The sequence below is a fragment of the Pelodiscus sinensis genome, chromosome 8 (genome assembly GCF_049634645.1).
Source record: "Pelodiscus sinensis isolate JC-2024 chromosome 8, ASM4963464v1, whole genome shotgun sequence".
NCBI classification, from domain to species: Eukaryota; Metazoa; Chordata; order Testudines; family Trionychidae; genus Pelodiscus; species Pelodiscus sinensis.
In genome coordinates, this window is record NC_134718.1 from 12,446,340 (window position 1) to 12,465,446 (window position 19,107).

Below are 19,107 nucleotides of genomic sequence, written 5' to 3' on the forward strand. Positions count from 1 at the left end.
ACAGTTCCCTCTTTGTTGGCAAAATCATTCTACACCCCTTCTCGGTGACTAAGGGGTCAAAAGAATTCTTTGGCCAGCATTCAGAACCTATAGATGTGGGATGATAGTCAACTGACAGGCCATGCATGTATTCTTACAACCGGACTTGCAGGCATTTGGTTCATGATGGGACACTGTCACAAGGTGGCTTCTCTTTTCCCCCTCCCAGGTCTATGGCCCACCCTGTGCACTCTACTCCCAGCTGTGGCCTGGCCCCAACTCTAGGGCCTAACAGGCAGCTCAACCCGAACGGGTCATTCAGAAAGGCTCGCTGGTCCTTTAAGGCCAGGTCCACCGGCCCGAGCCAATGAACCAAGTCAATAGCTGGCCCTTTAAGGCAGGGTCCACCGGCCGGTGGCAGCAAGTCACGGGAAGTGGCTACCCCCGATAGGGGGACCGGGGACCACGCTACCCACCAGGTCCCGGCCCAGGGCCCTGTGAGTGGTAGGAGAATTCACCCCTCTCTCGGCGGGGAATCTGTCCGAAATGCGCCAAGGACTCCGGGGGCGGAGGGAAGGGAGAGGAGAGGCAGCTCCTGTCCCCATCCTGGGCCACTTCCTATCTGATCCTGCGAGATAGCACCCCACTCCTTCCCTGGGGGTCGCGTCTCCCTTGCAGGCTGCAAGGGAGTCGTCCCAACTGGCGCTCGGGTCGCTGCTCTCCGCCCTCTGATCGGCTGGCTGATGCTGGTCAGGAGCTCCCCGCCGAGGTCCTTCCTCCCTGGCAGGCAGCCCAGACTGAGCCTCCCTCCAGGCTTTTATACCTGGGCTGCGGTCTGAGCATGCTCAGCCGAGTCGTGGGGGGCAGGGCTTCTTCGGCCAGGTGGGCCTGATTAGGCTCCGCCTTCCCGGTGTGGGGCTGATACACCCCGTCGCAGACGCAAAGACCTAGTTGCTGGAATTAGTGCTTGCAAGAAGCAGCACACCGAGAAGGGGTTTGGCTTGAACACAGACATGTTTTGCTAGAGCCCTGAAACTGAACTGAATCTCTGTTAGCTTTGTTGCTAATCCACCATTGCTCAAAGCAATAAAGGGAACTATGCATATTATAAATATAGCCTAGGAAAGCCTATCCTGAATATGCAATCACACATTCCTCTCCCAACAAGGAATTAAAACAGGCCAGAAGCCCCAAGCACTTGTGGCATCCCAGAAGTTAGGCTAGCATAGTTTGTGCTGTGTGTACGTGTGTACAGACCCACACAATTTTTATGCCACATAAAGTTTCACTGGCTTCAATTTGGGACAGCCACATAAAATCAAGGGTGGTGAAGCAGTGAGTGTGTTATCCAGGTTATCCCAAATGGATGTCAATAAGATATTTATATCACAACATGCCATCGTGTATTTTGCATATGCCACCTACATTACAGAGGAGGAATATCATTTTACAAATACTGTAATTTTTTTTAGTTATCATGTCTGTAACCATAACATTTGGGAAACAATAAACCCTTTCTAAAATGACCTAAAATAGATTTTCTACACATTCCTATCCCCACAGTCTGATTTTCAGTTCCTACATTTCTGGATGTGTCCTGTTATAATGTGGGTATTGTCTCCCACTTCTAGTCTAGGAGGGCTGTGAGATACCGGACTAGAAACTCATGACATTTTACCTAAACAATAGCTGTTACTGGCCCAGGACTGAACATTATCGGTCTTGGGGAAGATGTACAAGGTGAGGTCAGAGACAAGTTCAGAGATGCAAGGTTCAGTGATGTGGGACCCTTGATAAGCACAAAAAGTTTTTACCCAAATTAAGCATGTGTTTATATTTTTGAGCATATGCATACGTGGGAACAAAGAAAAAAAACTTATTATTTCACTCTTCACATTATAATTTTAAATTAAATGTGCTGTATGTTTGCCATTGTTAGATATAACTGCACAGAGATCCAAATTACACTGAGGTGTGATATTTTGGCCTCGATCCAGCAGTCATTCTAGGACTGAAAGTCCTGATGAAAAATCAGTCAGTTTAGAATAGAATAGTACATGCCTGATGGGAGTGGAAATTTAGCTGTTCTGGCCGATTACATTCAAAAAACCAGTTCAGAGCAAGTGTAGGAACATGTGGGAAAAAGTGATTTGTTGAAAGTGTTGTCCTCTTACAATGTGAAGAAACCACAGGGAAACCTGGGTCCCAAATAAATGTGTTTACTAAGGCCTTGTCTCCAGTTACCAAGAGATCAATGCTGCAGAGATCAATCTCTGAGGGTTGATTTAGCGGGTCTAGTAAGACCTCCTAAACTGACCGCTGATGGAGCTCCGTCAACTCCAATACCCTACTGGGTCACGAGGAGTAAGAGAAGTCAATGGGAGAGTTTATCCTGCTGCCCCCTCGCAGCAGGGATGTCATGGAAATTCGAACAATGACTCGCTGCATCCATAATACCGCTCTGACTCATTTATGGGAGCTTCTAAAACACAGCACCTAAAGGGCTCATAAACTATTCAAAGGGATATCACTCTATTTCCACCTGCACCAAAAAAAAAAAAAATGACAAGTAGCCATGATTTTATAAAAGTCTTTGGGGATACACCAAAAACCTTTGTAAAAATCAGAGTTTTATAAAATCATACTTCAGAATTGATATAATGCACTGAGATGGCATTTCAAATGCAAAGAACCTTTAGATATCTTAGGTGTAGAAAAATCAGATTTTACATGTTGTGATTTAGGTTTCTGGATTGGGTCATCTCGCAAGGTGTAATCTGAAATAAGGACTTATATTTCTGTCGGAATGGCATGACGTCAACTCACATGGCAGCAGGAAAAGCAAACACTGTGTTATAATGTTTGCAACACAGAGAATAAGGGAGAATTAAAGAGTCCTGAAGTGAGGTAATGTTTTTGTTATGTAGGAAAAACTCCATAATACACTACATAACAAAATCTGTTTCTTATTACATAAAAAAAGGAAAAAGAATATAAAACCACGTGATTTACTGTTTTTTTATATTGTCCAAGTCTGATTCTTTTCTCTTTCCCCTGTCTGAATTAAAACATAATTTAAAATAATATGGAATAATGCTTTAATTGTTGTACTATATTAAAATAGCTTTTGTTTTTTATGACACTGGGAGAAATTAACCACCAAACCCTACAACTTTTACGCAGTATATGGAATAATTTAAAAAACCAAAATCAGTTTCAGTTAGAGGGATTGGTAAAAGGAAGAGGTTTGATAACATGGGCTCCATCCTGCAATTGGATCCATGCTATTGGACCTATCAACTTGCACCAAGTCTCACTGAAGTCAGCGGGGTGCCAGATGGAGCCATGTGGTGCTGATTCCAGACTCAGGCATTTGAAAATAAAGACCCTGGTTCTATAAAACACTTAAGGATGCACTTAACTATAAGCACAGCTTTAAGTACATCACTATTCAACAAAAGCATTCAACTGCCCGCTTAAGTCCCAGTAAAGTGCTTGTGGTTAAGTGCTTTACTGAAGCAGAGTTTATGCTTGAAATTGCACACAAACGGATCTAATTTCATACCACCTCCCCCTAAACATGGTATAAAAGTGTATCCTGATACACAGACACACACATATTCACAAACACAATCACACACACATTATATAAAGTACAACTCAGCCACAGAGCACATACCGTAAATAGTATTCTCTATTTGTTTTATTTCAATGGATAGCTGAAAATAATATTGCTTAAATCGTAACAGCCCAGATCCTCAACAGTATTTCAATGGGAGTTACATGCCTAAATACCTTTGAGGATCTGGGCCCACAGGCATACACAAATTGCACAGGGTGTACCACACAGTCACCTTGCTGTAGGCACCTTAACTTTTGCAGATCGTGTGTTTTAGTGTTATGGCTTTAATTTGCATTAACTGATTTTCTATTTTTAGTTAATTTCCTTCACTAGCTCCAAATCTCCACTGAAGATGTTGCTGATACAGTCACTGGGGACAATTTACACAAGCCACTGCCAGACATGGACTGATTGCTAGGGAACCTGATGCATTTCTCTGGTACATACACAGAGACACACTTCTCTCTCACAGTATTGCACTGGAGTCTGGTACTTGGTGTATTTAACACAGCTACAGGTAGTACACTTCTGTTCTAGCATTGCACAATGTATGTCCTCACAGGAGCATCTCGGTGTCTTACCAGCACACGCTAACCTGAAAATTAAAACACATTTCTGAACTTTTTTCTCATTCCTGAACAGAATGTTCCATTCCGTGTACCTGGAACAATACAACATGCAATATGTTGAAGTACATTTGCAGAGCAGTGTGGGGTGTTTTGTCCCACAGTTTCCCTTAAAACAAGTGGCACATTTGCAGCTAAAACATCACGGAGATAACTCCCTCTTTGGTTCACCCCTCTGTGATCAATTGCAACAGGAATACACTCAAGTAAAGTTCATTTGACTTCAGACTCAACTTCATGCTGATCTTGCTTAACTGGCATATATTCCTTCTGCCTGCTATTCCGGCTTCTATATGCCTGATTCCTTTAGGTACCGTGGACGGTGGTCAGTTTTAGTGAGAGAACAAAGCTTACATGTGAAGAAGCCAAGAGGTAAAAACTGTGGTCAAGAGGATGCCACTAATATGCACGTCTGTATTTTTGGAACGTCATCAGCATTTTTTTGCCTCAGGACTCTGAGAAGAGTGCTTGTTGGAGCTGTGAAAGTTTGAACCACCTCCTCTATTTCTATAGGAACCCAGTGCGCCTCAGCAATGCCAAGAAGATGGGAAAACTTGCCACATTGGGACTTGCATCTTCAAGGGAGCAATGCAAATTGGTAACTACCCTACCCCACTTCTTTAAGGAAATAACATGGTCAGTTTTGCTATTGAAAAAGCAATCTACTAGGCCAAGAACCATCCTGAATTCTAGCCAAGTAGCATAAACGCTTTATACATCAAGCAAAGGATATTTTGCACCATCGATTCCTGAAGACTGGGTTTCTACAACATTGGCTCAAGGTTTTCATCTGATAAAACATTTTCTCTTGCTTTATAGCAGGGGTGGGAAACCTTTTTTGGGTCAGTGGCCAAAATACTTAGAAAAAAATCACAGAAAGTCACAGAAAAAAAAATCAGTCTGGGGCCGCATACAAGTGAGAAGCAACACCAGAGTCTTGGATGGCCCAGGCTAGAAGATTGTGGGGGGAGAAGGAGCTGGAGTCCCAAGGGCCAGCTCCAGCTCCCAGGCCTTAGGGTCTCCACCCCTGCTTTATAATGTGTAGTGCTGGCTACTTCTATTACATGCTCTGTTTTTAAATTAAATGTTATTTCCAAAATAGCTAAGAAATAGCATCTTTAAAATTAATTTAGTACAATCCTCAAAAGGGAAAATTACTCAGTGACCACCTTTACCATTGCCAAAATCTACCCACTCACATGCCTGGAGTGAGATTATGTAATTTTTTATGTACATGTATGGAACAATTTTTGTTGTGTGCACCAATATGGAGGTGATGCATCATGTAACAAAAGTCGTTCTGCACACAGACACTGTGTGTGGCAAGGGTGGGGCTGAGGGGCTGGCATGAGAGAGTTAAAGCTCCAGGCTGGGGCAGGTAATTGGGCTGCAAGAGGGGGTGAGGCTCAGTCTGGGGGTCTGGATAACGGGTGTGGGATAAGAGGAGGCTCTAGGTTTGGGGAGGGGCTCAGATTTGGAGTTAGGATACAGGAGGAGATATGGGCTCTGGGCTTGGGCCCAGGATAAGGAGTATGAGGTGCAGGAGGTGGCTTTGGGTTGGGGCTTAGGGAGGAACAGTGGGTTTAGGCTAGGGATGTTAAATATCGGTTAATTGAATAGTCGATTAACCTCATGAATTTTTATGCATTAGACAACTATTCTATAGTCCCCAGGGGTGGGGCCAGAAGCCAGTTCGCTGCAGTGTGCAGTGCCAGGCGGGTGCTGGTACGCAAGGGGAGCCACTGGTTGCCTGTCACTCCGCACTGCTGCCTCTGTATCAGAGGCAGCAGCAGCCCCTGTCCAAGGTGGGGGCTGAGCTCCCGGACCCGGTGTGAGATGGAACTGAGCTGGACTGCCTGCCCGCCTGGCTCCTAATACACTTTAAATGCAGAGCCACAGCAGGGACAGGTCCCGCACCCGGCACAAACCAGACACTGAGCTGGGCTGCTGGCCAGCCTGCTACAAAATGTACTAGTGGGGGAGGGGATGCATGTAGTCTAGAGCATTAACCTAGACGTTTTTGCCGATCAGTTGATTGGTTAATGGACTGCACTATTCCACCCCTAGTTTCGGCTCAGGTTTACCTGAGTAGGCTGCCTGGTGCCCGACTGTCCTGGGGCACTGTGCTGTGCCCCGGAAATGACCAGAAGATCCAGCTCCCGAGGAGGGGGGGGGGGAGTTAGGAAGAGCACATGAGGCTTTGTGGTGCACTGCTCTCGCCTGCAAACACTGGCCAATGGGAGCAGGGAGCCAGTGCTCAGGGTGGGGGCAGCACACAGAGGCCTGAGGCCTCTGCCCCCCTTCCCTGCCCAAGAGCTGGAGCAGCTGCCGGTGGCTTCCCTGACGGCCCCAGTGCAGAGCTGCTCTGGCCATGGTAGCTTTGTGCTGGGGCCAACTGGGAGGGGCCCCTTTCCCCCAGAAGGGCAACTCTGAGGCTTGGGGAGGGGTATCTCTCCCTGCTGCAGCTCGGAGCCCCGGGCGGGGGGAAATTGAATGGAAGATGCACAGCCAGGCAGCTTACAGGGGACTGAGGGGAGGGGAGTTTTCTGTGGAGATGGGAGGATGCACTGTGGCCGAGATAGGGGTGCTGGAACAATTTGCATAGTGGGAGTGCCGAGAGCCACTGAGTCAATGTATCTGACGAAGTGGGTCTTTGCCCACGAAAGCTTATGCTCCTACACTTCAGTTGGTCTATAAGGTGCCACAGGACTCCTCGTCGCTTGAGTCAACGTAATTCATCTTCATGATGGAAACCACTTCAAGCCAGGGAATCCTGCCCACTCCTTAGTTCTAACACCTATGCACAGCGCAGGTGTGGGGAAAAGACACAAATAAAACGCCATGACAGGCCCCATGCTAACAGGTGGGTGAATAGAACTTAGGCCTAGCCTGGCAAATTGTCCAGATATTTCTGCAAAGCTGCTCTGGAAAAAACCAGCCAATTCTAATGACTCACATTCAGGAAATTGTCTCATTAGACGAGTGGCGGAGTGAACACTCTTTCAGAACAACGCATCTCACTTACCTGTGGACAGTCTTTGATGTAATGTCCCTTGTTAAAGCAGAGGTGACATAGGTAGTTAGGAGGTGGCCTCTTGCTGGGTTTTCTGGCTTCTGAGGAGAGGGATAGGTCAGAGAAGTGCTCGGTGAGAGAGCTTAGCCCATCCACGATGTTATTAAGAGAGCCATAGGGAGATGCACTCTTATACAGACTGCTACTCAGCGCCTGCACAAAAAGAAGAAAGAAAAAGAAATATAGTACTGTCCTAAGGGTTCTTTTGAGGGTGTTCTGAGCAGCAGCAGGCTAAAAATAGCAGCAGGAACTTGGAGAGAGTGTTTAAGAGCAGGGCTGCATACTTTGTGAAAGCAATATACGGGTTATTAATATGGAGGCCTCTCGGTTGTAAACCTAAAGATAGCACGATGGGCCAGGCCACCCCACTGGTGGAAAAAGTTCTCGGCTCACCACGGTTCACTCATCCCGGCCTTGCCACTAAGTGAGGGTTGCTTTCTGATGCGATGTACTCAACCCCAGTCACGGAGTGGTTAGCGCTTCCAAGCACAGCGCTGAAGCGTGACCCACAGAAAAGTAACATTTTTGGTGTGTGCAGATTTTAGGAAGGACAATATTGGAACCTGGGAAAGCAGGGTGGGGAGGGGGAGAGACCAAGAAAAACCTAACTGTTCATTTGCAAGCTGCTTAATGAGACAATAAACAATGTCTTTGGTTTCATAGTTAAGCAATAAGATTGGCCTGGACCTGTGTCTGTCCTGTATTTGCCGGGGGAAACTGCTATGATTTAACCACTTCCTGACAGACAACTAATACCCAGTTTTGTTTTTCCCCTGCATGGGATCTCTGTTCCCAAAGCCAACCAAAAGGAAGCCCAATTGCCATTTGGAAGCTTCAGAACAGCAGGCAACCCATAAGCACCTACGCAGGCGCTAAGTGAAAACAAATAGTCATTCTCATTAATGCCTTGGGACACAAGAGATAGTAATTGGTTGACAGGAATTTTAAAACATTAAAAAAAAATCGCTTTTTCCTCTGGGCTTTGCAGCACAGCAGCATATGTGTGCAGATAGGACTACAGCATAGATAGTTGTTCCCACCCAAAGTATGGGTAAGACACATTTGCCATGGTAACACCAAGAACTTGTTAGACCAGGTTCTCCACTCACAATAGTTTTACAGGACTGTAATTTTGCTGATTTAGGGAGTCACTCCTGATTTACACCAGGATGTGCAATCACATCCATTCTGTGCCTACAGAGACGACTTTCTTTTCCGATGCTATCAATCAGAAACTTGTACAGGAGGCCCCACGACATACGACCACCGAGTTACAACCTCCCGCACTTACAAAAACGGTTGTAAGTGCAAAAGGGGCCGGAAATCCCCGACTTACATCCTCGGCCCGCATTTATGACGCCCCTGACTTGCAACGCTTCCCCAGGAACGGATTGCATCGCAAGTTGGGGGCTGCCTGTAATGAGGGCCAACATAAATTAATTAATTAATTAATTAAAAGAATCACTGATATAAATAGATGCTAGAAGCTGAGATTCAGCGAGTTTGAAAAATGAATTCACTAATCTTTGAGAATCCCAGAGATTCAGGATTACTGCCCAGCTACAGTGATGCTCAAATAATAAAGGAGTCACAGCAGGATAGCTGAATAAGGGAGACCAGGACATGGGTCTCTGTATAATGTGAAGCCATGCACTGCATCCTAGGACAGTGGTTTTGGATATGCAAATGAAAACCTGGTGTAAGTAACAGGCCATTGTTGTCACACTTTGCAATTTCCTTCAGCCACAGCAGAGGCAAAAGTCACCAACGGCTTGTCTACACTGGAAAGTTTCATCACCAAACCCCACTTTTTGGCAACATAACCCGGAGAGCGTTCACAATGCAATGTGACAAAAGTCAAAAACCACACCCAGTTTTGACAAAAATCGATTGCCATGCTACCATTTGGAAAGCCCAGTTCAGCAAAGCCAGCCACTATGTTACCCACATTTCCCAGAGTGACTGTTCTATGCAGCAATGTGGGATGTATTGCCGGGCACGCTCGCAGAAGCGCTGCCCTGACTGTAGACTTCCCCACTCTAAACTGATTAGCAACTGAAGGGCACCCGAATCAGCGCTCGGTCGGGAAGCATGTTGCCATTGCTTTGTGGAGGGCGGGCACTCCTGATAGCTACCGTTCTGTTGCTGTCCGTCATTCGCCCTGTTGTCCGCATTTGAGTCGACTTCCTTTGGGAGTAAATTCAACAGTAGCTCTGCTGCAATGTGTGGTGTCCTAAGCATTCCGAACTCAGCACGGGAGAGAAGTCTGGGATCCATCATTTTTCACAGCAGATATTGGAGTGCACAACAAGGACTGTCAGGGTATGTCTACACTAGCCACCCTAGTTCGATCTAGGGTGGCTAATGTAGGCATTCGAACTTGCAAATGAAGCCTGGGATATACATATCCCAGGCTTCATTTGCATGTTCCCGGGTGCTGCCATTTTTAAATGCCTGGTAGTTCGAACTACCTGCCCATGGCTACCTGCCCATGGCTACGTGGCACGGGCTAGGTAGTTCGAATCAAACCACCGTTACTCCTCATTGCAGAAGGAGTAATGGTAGTTCGAATTAGGAGCTTTAATTCGAACTACCTAGCCCGTGTCGCATGTAGCCGCGGGCAGGCAGTTCGAACCATGGGGCATTTAAAAATGGCGCCCACCCGGGAACATGCAAATGAAGCCCGGGATATTTAAATCCCGGGCTTCATTTGCAAGTTCGAATGCCTACATTAGCCACCCTAGTTCAAACTAGGGTGGCAGTGTAGACATACCCTCAGTTTCAAATGGCACAAAAATAAGTCGGAAGCCCTGGGAGGGCTGGGAAGCAAAGAGGTGGATGACGGGACTTTTTCATGATCCCCAAATGGCTTGCGCTACATCGTGCTTTCCCACGGTGCCTAGTGACTGAAAATGACACCAGGCACTGTAGTTTGCTTACCCACATGGTTTTGCTTTCTGTTGACAGGGAGCTAACAATGTGGCCATGATATGTCGACAGAGGACGGCAGCATAAGCATGATTTAGCAACTTTCTTTCAGGCAACTTTTGCATGTTGGCAGTATTCTCATCACCAAAACTTCCCAGTATGGACATATTCCAAGTTACCCAACTCACAAAAGTTCTAATAGATAGGGCACTGGATTGGGGAGACCGGTGTTCTTTTCCTGCTTTTACCAGTGACTTGCTGTGACCCTGGGAAAGACATTACAATTCTCTCACTCTCTGCCTCAGTTTCCCTTTCATCCTTTGCCTTGACCAATTGCATTGGAAGCTCTTTGGGGAGGCAGAGTCTGTACTGTGTGTTTTCACAATGCCTCGCACAATGAGTCCTGATCTCAGCTGGGAGGTTGCTATCTTTATTTACCTGGCATGTGGCCTAAGTGTGGTGAACACAGAATCGGGACCTCTGTCATGGGATAATTTTCATTTTCAAAATGTACAAAATTAACTCAAACAAATAACTGAAAGGTTCTAACTGCCTTGGTCATCAGGAGTACGTCTAACACTGCACGCTTATTTTGAAATAAGCTATTCCGGAAGAAATACTCGAAAATAGCTTATTTCGAAATCACACATCTACACTACAGGGAAGCCTCAAAATTAGTCTGAGACAGGCTTCCCTAATGTGGACGCACTAGCTCGATACAGAGCCCCAGGAGGCACTGAGGAGTAATTATTCTGAATGGCCTTGGGGAGGAGCTATTTCGAAATAGCAGCAATGGAGCATCCACACTACTGCTATTCCGATATAGGTGTTATTCCTCGTGGAATGAGGTCGACTGAAGTCGGAATAAGCCATCTGTTATTTTGAATTTATTCTGAAATAATGGAATTGCTGTGTAGATGTTTGCATTATTATTTCAGAATGGTCATTATTCCAAAATAACGCTGTAGTATAGATGCATCCATAGTGACTAAGGCCACCTCAACCATCATTATTATTTATTGTCTTGGATTCTGGAATTCCACGGGAATGAGAAAATCTTGGCAGCCAATTCCTAAAAGGAAGGGGAAATGCCATGAAAGCAAATGTGTTATTAATTCATGAAGCTCTTCTCTCCCAAGGAGCCACTTTCGCTTACGTGCACTTGGAATAATACAAAATGTTTTTAATAGCACATTTCGAGTGAGGATTCTGTATTACACGTGCTCTGAATATCTGACCTCCTCAACTACCTTGTGAAATATCTGGGTCATCCCCACTTTTCAGATCAGTGAAGTTACATACAGGCAGTGAGAAATTCCACTCCTTCCAGCCTCTGCAGCAAGCCAGAGATCTTCCTTGGGGGGGGGGTGACATGCAAATCTCCTGAGACTCAGAAGAACGAGGTTGCAGTAAAATCTGCACAAGCGCTTTTTCTTCTCATAGAATCCAATCCAATGTCCGTTCTTGGCGAGAGGAGTCCTTCATTGACTCCAGTGGGCATTGGATTGGGCCTATAGATTGCATCGGAGGCTACTTTCCATTCCCCATCCACTTTACATTAAGAACATAAGAATAGTCAGACCAACGGACCATCTGGAAAATATCCTGTCTGCTGACAATGGCCAATACCAAATGCCCCAGAGGGAGGGAACACAACAGGTAATCATCATGTGATCCCTCTCCTGTCACCCATTTCCAGACAAACAGAGGCTAGGGACACCATTCCTACCCATCCTGGCTAATAGCCATTGATGGACCTAACCTCCATGAATCTATCTAGCTCTTTTTGAACCCTGTTAAAATCCTAGCCTTCACCACATCCTCTGGCAAGGAGTTCCACAGGTTAACTGTGTGCTGAGTGGTTTAGCCTCCTGGATATGTTTTATATTGATGCAGGCAGGTGATACCCTTTCTGGCACATTCAAGGCCAACCCGGGGTTTGCACAGGTAGCCTACCTGATCCTCCACTGGCAAAAAAATGTGCCCTCTGCTGCAATAATGAATATCCTGGAGAGGGAGCACACAATTAGTGCGGGGTCACCCAGTGAGTCAGTGGCTTGGCACAGACCACCTACTTGTATTCACCAAACACTGTCTGTCCTTGGAAAATTCCCTTGAAACTTAACAGAGCCACATCGAGCCCATCAGAAGATAGTAGGGAAAGGGTTAACTCTCACTCCCCAAGCAAAGGACAGCCCAGGGCTAACTACAAAGAGTGTGAAGAATTAGTGTCTTCTGTTTGGGAGAGGATGCAAAAGCCAGTTGGCAAAGCCTGTCTGTCTCTCCGTCCCTCAGAGACTCTGCAAAACATCTATTTGTTCTTGTTGAATGGGGATCTGCGCTGAAGGGAATTTTTGGAAAACTTAGTTTAAGTCCCCAATTGTAGAAAAGTCTGTTTGCACCACCCAATCAGACTCCCAAGTCCTCTGGGTCCTGGTCCGGGCTGGGTGCAGATGTGGCTTTCCTCACGGCTCAGAGAACTCTTACAGACTTACTTCAGAAAGCGCTCGTTATGGGAGGGCATTACTCAGCTATAAGAAGCCGGGTTTGCTATGCATATTTGGTGACCCCATGTGTGAGAAGGAGGCTGCAGTCCCACCCAACCTCCTTATTCAAGTCCATGCAGGCATACTGGGTAACATTTTCAAGGGTGCCTAAGTGATTTAGGAGTTAAAAGCCAAATCCCCTTTAGAAAAGGGACTTCTAAGTCACTTGAACAACCTTGAACATTTAAGCTGGATTGCTCCTTGCTGTGCAGAGACCACTTCCTAGGCTGTTGTTTTAGGACTCCCATGCCCAAAGGAAGACAAGAGAACCCCTAAAACCGAGTATGTTTCTCCCGTTCTTGAACAATGAGAGACCAGGAGGACAATGTGTGCATGTTACAGATATGGTGATATTACAAAATAAAATAGGCCCTCAGCTAGGAGTGTCTGCACTTTCCTCTAGAGCTTCCTTTTGTTGCACACACTAGCTCAGGTCTGAAGGCAGGAAGCAAAGGTGGGAATGCCAGCAGAGATAAGGTCAGCTAGGCCTGCTTGGAACAGATCAGGACAACACAGTGGCTAATGCTGGGAGTTGCTTGTGTCTGGAGTTGAACCTGTGCTCATAACAACGGGAGGTTTCATGGGAGTAGAACCTACTGCTGCCAAGGCCTGACAGGGCTGGGGACCAAAACTGCCAGCTACATGAAACAGCAGGAGTTAGAGTTCCCCTGAGTAGCTCCCTGTTTAAATTTAAAAAGCCCCTTCCAAAGCGAGCGGAGTGGGGGTAATCCCAGGACCTGTGCTCCCTTTAGAGACGGCCCTGGACACAGACATCTCTTAGGGCAGGATCTATTAATGGGGACTCTCTATATGCTAGTAAAGAGGAGAGAACAGAAGTTGAGAAAAGCAGAGATAGGAACTGAAGAGACAATCAAATGAAAAAGAGCCCCATTCAATTACATAATATGAAGTCTGGTCCACTTTGAATAGTGAAGCTTTAGCATCTCACACCTCTTTGGTCTGGTGGGGGTATCAGACTGGTCTGGCTTAAGCCAGCTCTGGGATCACGTCATAAAATACTCACACTGATCTCCATTCTTAGACATCTCCCGGGCAGGGACAATGACTAAATAGGAGTCTATAGTATCCTCTCAGTTCAGGGTTGAGTCACAAGGACAGAGAAGGGGTAGCTTTCACTGTTGCTGGATGCATTGAACCCATGCTGTGGTCAAACAGATGACCGATAAGAAATGTATATCTTTTCCACAGGAACACAATTCAAGAAGGTACCACTCAGACGGCCCAGAAGCACAACTGTATCTTGAAATTATCCCCAGGGTTTCATTCTGTGAAATGTTAAACTATCCAGACTCGCCAGCACATTCTGATGCTTACGCCGCTCTACAACATTTAAGCCATTTGATGTCTTAGATTTCCAATGTCTTCTGGCTACTGGGCACGCTCTCAGCAAACATTCACTTGGGATTTATTAGATCTATTATATTGCCTAGCTCTCCTAGAACACGCACAAAGCTCCAAAGGAATGTTGCTATCTCAAATCGGAGTTCTGTGCCACACTGGCTCTTGAAATAGAACTTTGGATGTCGTGAAAAGCTTAAATCTGGACATGGACGTCTTAGCCATATTAACCAAACAGAAGACTAGTCTGCTACTAACGTGTATCCCTCAAGTACTGATGAGTTTTAAAAGCAGCAAATAGAGCAAAAGTGTACGAAGGATTCTCACTAATCAGTATCCCATTGCTAGGGTATATGCGTGTCTCTCTCTTTGCAATAGTAATTATTTTTCTTAAATGAAATCTGCTAGCAATAGTGTTTTATTTGATAGCTGTTGAGAGAGCTTCTGGATTAATAGCTGTACGGATGGAAAAGTATTTCTTCTGCAGAACAGGGTCAGCACAGGCATCGGCAGTGCAAATATCCCCTCCCCTTCTCCACTAATACCTTTTAAATCAGACCTAGAGGGACTTTTCCAGGAACAAAATTGCACTTCGCTCTCCCAGGACATTCAATCATCTTCCGCAACTGCTAAGCAAGGGTCCAATTAGGGCCAGTTGGGATGGCAGCTTCTGTGAGGTGAACTACTGTCCGTGAGGGACTGCACTTAGATGATCAAATAGCCTTGCTTACGATTACAGGCAGTCCCCAAGTTACGCGGATCCGACATATGTCGGATCCGCAGTTATGAACGGGGCTTTTCTCGCCCCGGAGGACGCGGGCGGCGGGACCGCCTAGACGCGCCGCGGTCCCGCCGTCTGCGTCCACTGGGGCGAGAAAAGCTGCTCCGCGTCTCCCTGGTCTGATGGGAGAAGGGCCAGCAGACCAGGGAGATGCGGAGCAAAGCCTCCAAGGACGCAGGCAGCGGGACAGCCCAGACGCGCCGCGGTCCCGCTGCCCACGTCCTCCATGGCTTTGCTCCGCGTCTCCCTGGTCTGCTGGCGGGGGGGCCCCAGCAGACCAGGGAGACGTGGAGCAAAGCCACGGAGGATGCGTGCAGGACCGCGGCGCGTCTCAGCGGTCCCGCCACCGGCGTCTCCCTGGTCTGCTCAGGGGTGGGGGGTGGGGGCGCAGCTAGTGTGCCCCCCCCCCCCAGCAGACCAGGCTTTTCTCACCGACGCCTGGGGTAGAGCAGCTGGGGCGCTGCCGGGTTGGTCCCGCAGCGCCGCTCCTCGGCGCTACTGGACCAACCCGGCAGCACCCCAGCTGCTCTGCCCCAGGCATCCCCAAGTCAGCCACTGCTGAAACTGACCAGCGGCTGACTACAGGAAGCCCGAGGCAGAGTTGCTCTGCCCTGGGCTTCCTGGAATCAGCCGCTGATCAGTTTCAACAGCAGCTGACTTGGGGACACCTGGTGTACAGCTGCTGGGGTGCTGCCGGGTTGGTCCCCACAGCGCTGAGGTGCGGCACTGCGGGGACCTACCCGGCACCATCCCAGCTGCTCTGTCCCAGGCATCCAACTTTGCCTCGGGCTTCCTGTAGTCAGCCGCTGGTCAGTTTCAGCAGCAGCTGAATCTGGACGCCAGTTCCGACTTACATACAGATTCAACTTAAGAACAAACCTACAGCCCCTATCTTGTACGTAACCCGGGGACTGCCTGTACATTTATATTGTTACGTCATCAAGCACAAAAAAACCCTCCCTTTGGAGCTGCTCTCTGACAGCCAAGGTAGCAGAGAGGGACGGAGGAAGAGCGCAGGATCCTTCCGTGAAAATGAGACCGTGCCGAGGGAAAGGGGGCTCTTGGCCATCATCAGTGAGAATTCCGTGTCAAGGTGAGAATACCGTTGCAACGGGGCAATGAACTGATTATGCAGAAAGAGACAGGTGTGAAACTGGACACTGCTCTGTGGAAGCTGCACTGCAAGGTTAAAAGCTCTGACCCCAGGCTGCACCATTAACTGCATTGAAAACGGCTAATGCTGATTCCTCGGCTGAGGTTGAAGAGCGCTGAGAGCTTGGAGGGAAGCACCGAGATCGGCTTCACAGCCTAGGTATTGGCAGCTCCCTTATGCTTGGGTGGCTTCCTCAGAATAAAAAAAGCGAGGCACCTGGTCCCAGAGGGTTTCTCTATCGTGTTGGGCTAGTGATCCCACCGTCAGCATCCTGCGTCTATGAGTGGGCCATTCCTTGGGGTCAGAGAATCCTGACCTCCATTGGGGTGCACTAAGATGCACGTGAGGTGCTACAGAAAGAGGAGGGGGACAGAATTAGCATACCCATCTCTTGGTATTTCTGACTGCAAGTGCGCAGGGTCAGCGAGTCCATGGAAAGCGCAGCCACCTGTCGCAGACAGGATCACTGTTCCTTAAACCCCAGGTAGAGCGGTTAAGCTTGGATGAGAGAGCCTATCTGTGCACAGTCTCTTATGCCATAGTCCCACTCCCCTCCTTGTAAAAGGGTTGAAAAGCTCTATGGCGAGCCAGTCTGCCTAAGAAGGTCAGTATCCTGTGGATGAGACATTATCACATCGAGAACTCCGTTTTGAGGGGTGAAAATTAAAAAGCACCGATTTCTGCCATGCAGGAACGGCAGTCACCCCCAACTGAACCCCCCGTTTTAGAACCTCGGCTGGCAGTCTCTTCGCCCCCTCGACTAAACTGTAGATGCTGCAGTGAGGGGTCACACCTAATTATTCCTACCAAATGTAGTTCAGTGTGCCATCTGTCCCTCTATACACAAAATTAAACTGCCCTTTGAAAAGCAATCAGCAAAGAGCACGTCATGAGTTATCCTCACCCTGATTCAGCAGGACACTGAAGCATGTGGTTCATTTCTAGCAGCAAGTTGGAATCACTGGGATTATTTGATGCTTGTGGTTGGCTGAATAAAGGGTTTTAAGCTCGTTTTCCCTGTCACTTATGTTCTAATACATTGGAAATGATAAATGGCCACAAACTGATGAACAACATGTCATAGAAGTTAGAGTGATTATACTAACAGGTCTTGAAATAAAGAGCCAAAAGATGGTGAAGTCATCGTAAATTAGCTTGGGTTTTCTTGTGGATGGGAAGGGTTGTGCATGCAAGTGGCCCCTTGAGAATGAACTCACTAGCTGTAACGGTCTCCACCTTTACCTAAAAACACCTACTCACAACAAGGACTGCCTGCCAAAATAGCTTGTTTTTAGCTCCCACCCCCGTTCCCCCAAAAAAGCTATTTTGGAAATACTGGCATGAGAGGCAAGAGCATCTCAAACCTGTGACTTTGTGTGCCTGCTATTTCTAAAACGCAGAGATGATTTCATTTTTCTAAGCTAATTTTCAGGGCAGAATGAATTTTTATAGCTGAGTTATAAGTCCCTGAACATAGGGGCTTTAATGGAAATTGTGACATCACATTTGAACAGCAGCTCAAACACATGTGGACAGCAGTTCAAACAGGCAAGAGTAATGAAATAGGATATGTTAGCCGCCAAAGCCAAAACCATGTCAGGATAAATCTTGGATTCAGAAATAGTAATAAACATTTGGTAATAGGTGATTTGAAAATACTTATTTTGGGTTAGCCAGATTCTGCTCCCAGATAAGTGTGCAAACTCTCAGAGACTTCAGGAGGAATATTTTCACCTGAAAAGAGTCAGGCCTCTTTCTTGCAATACGCTCTGTGTGAGCTGATTTACTGCATGGTCTGGCTCCCCAGTGTGGACTTCAAGACAGCAGCCTTTCTAATTACACTCCAGATTTTACTCCGTGACTTGGTAAAAAACAGAAGAACTCTACGTTTCAAGAGAATGGGCAGATGGACCCAGGGAATGTGCAAGTGACTGGATTCTTGAAGAATTTGATCTAAAGCATTGGGCGGCTTCTAGAAGTGCTGTGATTGAGGTAATCCATTCATAATGCTAATGTCCCTCTCTTAGGTGGCAGTCCTCACCTGTAGGTCTCAAATCCCTTTGTAAAGAAAAGAAGGTAAATGTCAGTAGTACAAATAGGGGCAACTGAGAGAGAGAGAGGTAAAGGGACCTGTCTGTGGTCACAAAGCCAAAAAAGAAGTAGGGACAGATTCAGCCCTCAGAAGCCCTTGCCTGGGGCCCTATCTACTAGCCTACATGCTCATTTTAGATTAACTGGCCCATAAAAGTCTTGATCCATACAAGTTTTGATCCAGAAGAAATTCACCTCTATGGCTAGAGCCATATAGAAAGTACACAGCCTTCCAAGGCTGCTTAAACTGTGGCACGGTAGCTGCTTACTACCCCATACTTGCTTACAAATGGCTGAGTAATGCCATGTGAAGAGCTCTCTCCAATCAGAGTGATAGAGATGCAGCCGTGTTAGTCTGGTCTAGCTGAAACAAAAGACAGGACTATGCAGCACTTTAAAGACTAACAAGATGGTTTATTAGGGGATGAGCTTTCGTGGCCAGACCCACTTCCTCAGATCAATTTGTGGAAGAAAATTGTCACAACCATATATACCAAAGTGATACGATCAAAAAAAAGTCAACACACATAAATTGACAAATCAGATTTTAGAACAGGGAGGCGGGTGAAGGGGGAAGGTTAGTGTCTATGAGGTAATGACATTAGGAGCTTCCTCAGTTATCACCCCTAATGACATTACCTCATAGACACTGACCTTCCCTCCTCACCCGCCCGCCCCCCGTTCTAAAATCTGATGTGTCAATTTTATATGTGTTGACTTTTTTTTGATCGTATCACTTTGGTATATACGGTCGTGCCTATTTTCTTCCACAAATTGATCTGAGGAAGTGGGTCTGGCCTACGAAAGCTCATCACCTAATAAACCATCTTGTTAGTCTTTAAAGTACTACATAGCCCTGTCTTTTGTTTCTCCAATCAGAGGGTACTGAAGGGGAAGACAGGGCTATGCAGTTATTCAGTCAGGCAGGCGAAACATTCTAAAGGAGCTG

General features: G+C 46.8%; 1 protein-coding gene across 1 annotated transcript in view; it reads right to left on the reverse strand.

The window, feature by feature from the left end:
* Positions 1 to 19,107, reverse strand: part of ZCCHC24 (zinc finger CCHC-type containing 24) — a 176,967-nt gene that overhangs the window by 135,640 nt on the left and 22,220 nt on the right. The window contains exon 2 of the mRNA XM_075934759.1: positions 7,253 to 7,453. Coding sequence (XP_075790874.1) covers positions 7,253 to 7,453 — 201 coding nt within the window. The remainder of the gene's footprint in view (positions 1 to 7,252; positions 7,454 to 19,107) is intronic.